Source organism: Phragmites australis, chromosome 4 (genome assembly GCF_958298935.1).
Source record: "Phragmites australis chromosome 4, lpPhrAust1.1, whole genome shotgun sequence".
Lineage (NCBI taxonomy): Eukaryota > Viridiplantae > Streptophyta > Magnoliopsida > Poales > Poaceae > Phragmites > Phragmites australis.
Genome location: NC_084924.1, coordinates 16844667 through 16853025, shown reverse-complemented (window position 1 = coordinate 16853025; position 8359 = coordinate 16844667). Strand labels below are relative to the sequence as shown.

General features: G+C 47.6%; 1 protein-coding gene across 1 annotated transcript; it reads left to right on the top strand.

Moving 5' to 3' along the window:
* Positions 1–478: 478 nt before the first annotated feature.
* On the top strand, positions 479–1182 carry LOC133915842 (large ribosomal subunit protein uL15y-like). The gene has a single exon (XM_062359188.1). It carries the CDS (start codon positions 562–564, stop codon positions 997–999), a length of 438 nt encoding a protein of 145 aa, XP_062215172.1. The 5' UTR covers positions 479–561; the 3' UTR covers positions 1000–1182.
* The last annotated feature ends 7177 nt before the right edge of the window (positions 1183–8359 follow it).

Below are 8359 nucleotides of genomic sequence, written 5' to 3'. Positions count from 1 at the left end.
TTCTTCTCATATCTTTTTTTCCTTTGAGGAATGAAAGTTTTTTTTTCTGTTGTAATTTGATCTAGGACTAATTAGCTTTTTGTTTGCTTCTGTTGTTCTCTGCCTACCTCAGAATTTCACATTCACAGGCTTTGCCTTGAATTCTCAGGCTGACGAAGTGAACTTTTTGTCCTTTTTGCCCCAGTGATCTTTTTTTTAGGGGAGCCCTAATGAAATATCAGAAGGTAAGCTCAGTGCTTAGCTAAATCATGGCCAAACTTTCTTAAATATAGGTCCAGCCCAGCCCAGCCCAATGACCACGCCGGAGGAGGAAGAAATCTTAAATACAGGTCCAGCCCAGCCCAGCCTAATAGCCCATTAAAGCCAGCAGCACCAAAGCAAAGCCCTAGAAAGCCTGCCACATCCAACGGCTACTGATCCTCCCCATCCGATCCAACGGTTGCCTAGCAACACACCTACATTATAAGACCGCGCTTCCATCGCTAGGGTTTCTTTCCCCGGATCACTCCGCCTCCACTCCTCCCATCCCCCAGGTAAGGTTGTCGGCGGCGAGCGGCGGCCATGACGACGGGCTTGAGGAAGAACAGGAAGAAGCGTGGCCACGTGTCCGCCGGGCACGGCCGCATCGGCAAGCACCGCAAGCACCCGGGCGGTCGCGGTAACGCCGGAGGCATGCACCACCACCGCATCCTCTTCGACAAGTACCACCCGGGCTACTTCGGCAAGGTCGGCATGCGATACTTCCACAAGCTCCGCAACAAGTTCTACTGTCCAGCCGTCAACGTCGAACGCCTCTGGTCGATGGTGCCCGCCGACAAGGCCGCGGAGGCCGGCGCTGACAAGGCCCCGCTGGTGGACGTGACGCAGTTCGGCTACTTCAAGGTGCTCGGCAAGGGGATGCTGCCGGCGAAGCCCATCATCGTCAAGGCTAAGCTCATCTCCAAGGTCGCAGAGAAGAAGATCAAGGCCGCCGGAGGCGCCGTCGTGCTCACCGCCTAGGGTTCGGTCCTCCTGGTCATCTCTTGGTCTTGAGATCTTTATCTGAACTAGTAGTCATTTATTGTTTAATCTGTTTCTGCTAAGAAGACTTGACAGCGGCTTATGAGAATTTTTGCACTTTGTGATGCCAGCTCGTACCAAATATTTCAGTTCTATACCAATCGTCGCTACTTTTGCTACCAATTGTGATCTGTTTAACCTGTGCAATTGATGCATGTTCTAGTATTCAGGTTGGAGTGTAATTCGTAGTTGTGCTTGCATTACTATATGTCATGATCGTAGAAATGAGTTTTACATGGTTGATATGCGTAATGCTGTACCATGTGAATTGGTCGATCAAATCTTTATGTCAATCTGATGCAACCTTTGTTCTATTGATTGTATTTACTAGAGCTTGTAAGAAATGGCCCATGTTTAGGCGCTCCCAAGAATCTCTTCTGAGAGGTCATAACCTTGGTAAACATGTATTATGATGAATAATTCCTCGGATGATCTGGTGTTGGCCTACTGCATGTAATGTCCTGTATCTAGCTTTATAGCGTCATGTATGTTTGGGATGGTATGATTTTTTGCAATTTGTTTCTTGGTGATGCATTTTGGTTATGCTGTAGGCCTGTAGCCCTTGTTTGGTCAAGGGACTTTATTCTGTCCTTGCCTGTACATTTTTAAACTTGGAGCACTTGCAATGAACAGTTTTATGAATAAGATCAGCTTTTTAATTAGATTAGCATCTTTTGGCTGAGATATTTCTATGTTGAATAAGATCAGTTTTTTTGCTTGGTAGGTTGTGTCATCTGTTTTTGTTGTCTTGATCTTTAGGAAATATTTAGTTACTAAAGTTCATGATTACTCAGTTGTAAACTCATGGGTTCAATATGGAGGTTGGTGTTGCAAGTTTATTAAGTTTTAGGTTTTGGCATTTTGCTATTTACTGCTCGTTGGCCATGATACCTTGATAACTAGCTGATCTATGGTACTGGTTTCCTGTTTCCTGAACCCAAATACTTTGACCCAGTGCCTCAGTTTGAAGCTCACTACAAGCCTATCCCAACTAACTCTACCCTGAACTATGCGAAGCCTATGAAAAGCTGAGAAAACACCATATTTGCATTGCATGGACCAAACTATGATGCCCCTTAGTCTTTTTATAATCCTTTTTATTTCTAATTTCTATGTTGATTAATGCATGTACATTCTTCCCATATTGTCATAGCCTTGTTTTTAAGAAATTCGGTATAGGTTGTATCATTTGGCTTGTTATGTTTTGTTATATGTTTGTCTGATAGCTAATGTTGATATCTGGGTGAACTACGTATGTGCTCATGAATCATGTTTGTTTGCTCATGGGGTATCTAATATATGATTTGTGTTATTGTGTTATATGAATCATGATTAAAGTTGGACAATGCTCACGTGTACTTGCTGATACTATCTAAATGCTATTAGGATGGTGGTGTTCATATGAGATTACTGTTTCATTGCATTGCTGCCATTGCCTCCCCTTCTTATTTCGTGTTTGAGTCCAGTTGTCTTGTATCTTCGAAAATTTTGGCCCATACTAATATTCTGAATTAGTTCTGAAGTCACGTAGATTGAGTTTCTATCGAATCTGAGATTTCCGTTGCTGTATAGTTTCATGGTTTGGTGATTGTGTGCTTCTGTTTCAAACTTATTTCGAGATTGCGCTAGCTATCTCAGGCGTGGATCATGATGCATATGTTTAGGTACTTCATTTATATTAATCTTGTTTTGATTTCGAGTTAATATTTGTTCATCCTGGGAATTTTTGGTGAATGGATGTTCCGTTTCTTTCCGTATCATGTTGATCCGGGGATTTCTCACTTCCTCGTTTAAATTGCTCTTGATTACCCCAAGTTTAGTACAGGCACAGGTTTGTATAAAATTTCAATAGAAAATGATGCAAATTGGGAGGAGTACTTTAGAGTGTTGGGCTAATTTTGGGTGTTAGTTGTCAATTAGATGGTGACTCCCGATTCTAAGAAATCACAGCTGGGTCGACCCTAAAGACCAGAGGGGTCTTCGCGATGCCCCACCCCTCCGTTTCCGTCTAGATTGTCATTGTCTCCCCGCGCGCACAAGGCCTCCACATGTCATAGAGATGAAGCAATGCTCTTACTGATTTGAATGCTTTCTTTCAAACTGCAATGCCAAGGTATGTGTCGGTGACCTAGGAATTACCCGAGTCCCGAGATCAAGATAGCAGAGTGTCACGTGGTGTCCTTCCGCGGGAACACATTTGCAAGGTATGAGAAGACTAAGTCCCGGGAGAGGGTGCTCGGGGCTATGAACAGTGGTCCCCGAGTACTCGAGTTCTCCGATGACCCGAGAAAACCAAGTACCGGGAAGAGAGTACTCGGGGCTGCGAACAGTGGCCCCTGAGCACTCTAAGTCCCCTGACAACTAGAAAGGCTAAGTACCGGGAAGGTGGTGCTCGGGGCTGCGAACAGTGGCCCCTCGAGTACCTCGAGGACCTAAGGGAAGTCAGTTCCGGAAGAGAGTGCTCGGGACCGTGAACAGTAGCCCCCGAGCACTCGGTTCCCCGAGGATCCGAAAAGTTAGTTCCGGGAGAGAGTGCTCGGTGCCGTGTACAGTGGCCCCCGAGCACTCGGTTCCCCGAGGGTCTAAGAAGTCCTTCGCGGGTGGCCCCCACAGAGGTCCAGCGGGGAGGTGTCAACCGGTGAAAGGTCTGATGCTGCATTTAAGAGGACGCGTGGCCTGTCACCTCCAACTGCTCCCCCATGCTTGTTGTCAGTCTCTGCCACGTTTTGGCAAGGGAGCGTGGGGATATTTAATGCACGGGTCCCATCGCGGGACATTCGGCGCCCCTCGGGATAACATCGCGAAGCCCAAGGCGTCCCGCCTGCCGCCCTGCTGTGTCAGGTGTGCAAGACCGGGCTGGCGCGCCGGGCCGCTCGGTGGCTGCCCGGTGGGCCCTCCCCGCGACGCTCGTTGAAGAACGGCATGATGACGAACAAGACCGGACGGGGGCGCGTTTTCAACCCTCCCCGTCACCTCGCGCAGCAGTCTATGATGGTTGCTTTCCATTTATGGTGCTGTGGAACTCGCGCCCTCCCTTTCTGGGCACGCTACCGCCCCGACGGGTACTTAAGGCGCGGCGGGCTCCCCGGAGAAGACAAGTTAGTTGCAGCCAAGTGAGTTGAAGGACAGTAGCCAGGACAAGTCGAAGACAGCAGCAAAGACAAGCACAGAACCTCAGATCACCGAAGAACAAGGAGCTTAAAGCCCTAGACTAGACAAATATTCTTGTAACCCAGCAAACACTCAGAGAGGCATTCTCAGAGCATTTATAGCATACACGTAGGAGTAGGGTGTTACGCTCAGTGCAGCCCGAACCTGTCTAAAAACGTCCTGAGCATTTACTACTTTCTGCATCCGATCCTTCCATTCCACCTGCATCGCATTTATGCCCATTTACTTCACCCACAAAACAGATTCAGAATCATCCCCCCGGTCGAATCTCAAAGGGGGTCTGTCGGTGAATCAGGAACCAGGGGTCCCCGAATCCCGAGGTCAGGCCAGTAATCCGCCACATGGCACCATCCCGCGGAGTCTCCTTCGCAAGGTAAAAAAGATTAAGTCCCGGGAGAGGGCGCTCGGGGCCACAGTCAGTGGTCCCCGAGTACGCGAGTTCCCCGATGATCCACGAAGTCTAAGTGCCGGGAAGAAAGTGCTCGGGAAGGTATACGGTGGCCCCCGAGCACCTGAGTCCTCTGACGGTCAGGAAAGCTAAGTACCGGGAGAAACATGCCCGGGGCCGCGAGCGGCGGTCCCCTGGGCGCCCAAGTATCCCGAGGACCCACTGAAGGAAGTTCCGGGAGAGAGTGCTCGGGGCTGCGTGCGGCAGCCCCCGAGCATTCGGTCCCCCGAGGATCCGTACAAGTGTGCCCGGGAGAGAGTGCTCGGGGAGGTGAACAGTACCCCCCGAGCACTCGGTTCCCCGAGGATCAAGAAAGGGCATTCTCGGGAGAGAGTGCTCGGGGAGGTGTACAGTGACCCCCGAGCACTCGGTTCCCCGACGACCCAGAGAGCCCCCTGACAGTGGCCCCCGAGGGACCCACTGATGAGGTGTCAGCTAGTCAAAGGCCCAAGGCCGCATTTAAAGAGCGCACGTGGCCTGTCACCTCCAACTGCTCCCGTCACGCTCAGTGTCAGTCCCTGTCATATTCTGGCGGAAGGGCGTGGGGACATTGAATGCACGGGTCCCATCCCGTGCCATCCGGCCCGTCTCGGGATAACGTCGTAAGGGCCAAGGCGTTCCGTCTGCCGCGCTGCTGTGGCAGGAGAACAAGACAGGGCGGGCACGCTGGGCCGCTCCGCGGCTGCCCGGTGGGTCCTCTCTACGGCGCCCGTTGCCAGTGCATTTATGGTGACGGATGACCGGGCGTGGAACGTATTTTCCACGCCCGGTCACTTCGCCCAGAGGTGATGATGACGCTCTTTCCATTTATGGTGCCTTGGAACTCGTGCCCTCCCGTTCGGGGCACGCTGCTGCCGGCGGGTATTTAAAGCCGTCGGCAGCACAGACAAAAAGGAGAAGAACAGCACGGACAGAACAAGCTCTCCGGCGCTCAAGAATATCAGAACAGGCTTTGAGTAGAGAAGAGAAGATCGAGAGCACCCAAAGCCAAGAGATACGCGCGGACCGAAGAACAAGGAGCCCCAGTCTCTAAGATAGACAGATATTTTTGTAACCAGCAACATCCTTAAGAGACATTCTCAAGATATTTATAGTATCCATACAGGAGTAGGGTGTTACGCCTCTGTGCGGCCTGAACCTGTCTACACACCAGCGCACTTACTCCGTTCCGCATTAGATCATTCCACCCCACCGGCCATCGCATTCATACCCATTTATTTCTCCGGCGAACATATTCAGGATCATTCCCCGGTCGAATCTCTAAAAAGAGGTCCCTCAGGATCCCTGCGACATGAGTTAACCCTCCGACAGGGTCCCTTCGGATCCCTGCTTGAGTTCACCCTCCGACAGTATGCCATGGCGAGAACTGAATGAGGTTCGGTTGGTTTGCTGCGGCGGTGTTTGCCCAGCCTATACCGGTTCTATCCTTTGGTTTTTCCTAGTTGAGCCTGGATTAGGTTAGAGTATACGCGCGTGTGCGTTCTCGTGTACTGGAGGTATTGAGCCTCTTATTCTCTTTCTAGCGTATGTATGACCGTGTATGTGTCTGCGTACGTGTGGTGTGAGTGGAGTACGTGAATTGTGTGTATCCTTTATGTCCCCTCTCAAAAAAAAAGTATACTTAAGGCCACGTACAATACATGTACGTGGCTGGGTGCTTGCGAACCGACGTGTGCTATGCTGGAGGTCAGCTCGATAATCTTGGCGCTTGCGGATGGAGTCACTGCTCTCCTTGGTGGTCGACGCTTCGAGCTATCCTTGTGTGATCCGGTGGAGTCTGACTCTTAGATCGGTAGTTGCTCTCGATGGATTCGTTCAAGCTAGCTCTCTTCTGCTTTCTCTCTATATATATCTTGCCTATTTACTATTCAAATGGATCCTACACCAAATGGTGGCTTCATGAACTGACTGAACTCGACCAATCCTCCATCCGAAAACCCATGTCTTTTTCCACTTTCACAATAAGCAGGTAATTTTTCGCAAACTCGTATGTCTCCAGCCTAATACTTTCCACAAAATTTTGTTGATTCATCTAGTTTTAGTTCACTCTATAAAAAGCCATTATCTTTGAGGTCTATTCCAACACGCACAAAACCTTCTGGATCTGTGGCTCCACAAGTCAGTGGTGACAAATGTGGAGAAAATGACAATGATGACGAGGACAATGAAGAAAACAATGAAGACGAGGAAAACCGAGGCAGACACTTATCCTTGGACATAAGACGATGACATCAAACTAATACGTATTCTTTTTCTAATTATTGCACATTGCTTTTCTTTAGTAAGTGTTTGGCTCAACAATTTGGTCGATCTTTTGGACAACAACTGCAAGAAGGGCGATGTATACTGGAAGAGCATCACTAAAACTTAACAACAACAGTCCGCCCAACAGAATGAGGCAACCCAAACACTACAAGGACCATTAGGAGAAGTCAAACAAAAAAGGTTGCTTTATGTAATGATATTTGGTATAGGCTTCGAAACGTATATGCAAGTTGTCAATCAAACACCAATTAATAGAGAAGATCCACCAGTGTACAAAGTCAAAGTAAAATAGTGTTTCACACTTGTATATTGATGGAAATTGGTGAGAGACTAGTCAAAGTGGATCAGAAGCTATAATAAAAGTAAGAAAAAGAAGAAAGATCTAAGAAACTCATCCCGTAGGAATAAAGGCTGCAAAAGCAAAACCAGCCATGCCTGATACTTATTTGCCACATGATAATCTTAAAATGTATTATGAAAAGCAGACGTTACGGGCTTCAATTGCATGAAAATCCATTGACATGCAATTCCAACTCTCCAAAGAGAAGCTAGAAGTAGTGCAAACACGGCAGATGACATCAATGGCCAAGATATACACTGACCTCATAATGGCTAACCTTAGTGTCATGATAGATTTGCAGTGGATGGAGCACTAGAGGGCACTGCAATATTTTGGTGACAAAATACATAGTGCAAATTACACCTATTAATAGTCTTAGCACTTTTCTTTCAAAATTTACTTTGTTTTGTTCAAATAAATGGTATGAGCCTACCAATTTGCATTCAACAAATAAATGTACTTATGTACTCCTCGGTTAAGATTCCACAAAGAAAGAAAAGTGCACTTGTGTTATGCCGAGAAGCTAATGCTACAAATAAAACAAACTAAGAAAGTTGTTATCTCGTGGCTGTAATTAGAGATGATCTGAAAAGCTAGTGCTACAAATAAAACAAACTAAAAAAAGTTATTACCTCATGGCCGTAATTGGTGCGGATTCGAAAAGCTAATGATACAAATAAAACAATAGGACCTTATTATCTCATGGCCGTAGTTAGTGCTGATCCAAAAAGTTAATGCTACAAATAAAACAGACTGGCCTTATTGTGATGATCGCATTGCCCAATAGATTCAGTTCCTTGCAGCACCATTATTCTCCACAATGTCCAACTCTACCGCCGAAAGCTCTGATGATGACACCAACATTGATGATTGCATTGCCCAACATATTGAAAACAATTTTGATGATTGTTTCGCTGCCGCAATAGTTGCTCAAATCGAAGCTCAGCTTATTGGCACATCTCGTTGTTGTCACCGTCATCTTGGTGGTACCCGAAGGTATAGAGAGAGAAACCATGAAGAAGCCCATCAATGTCTAGTCGCAAACTACTTCTCTAACACATTGGTCTACACTAATT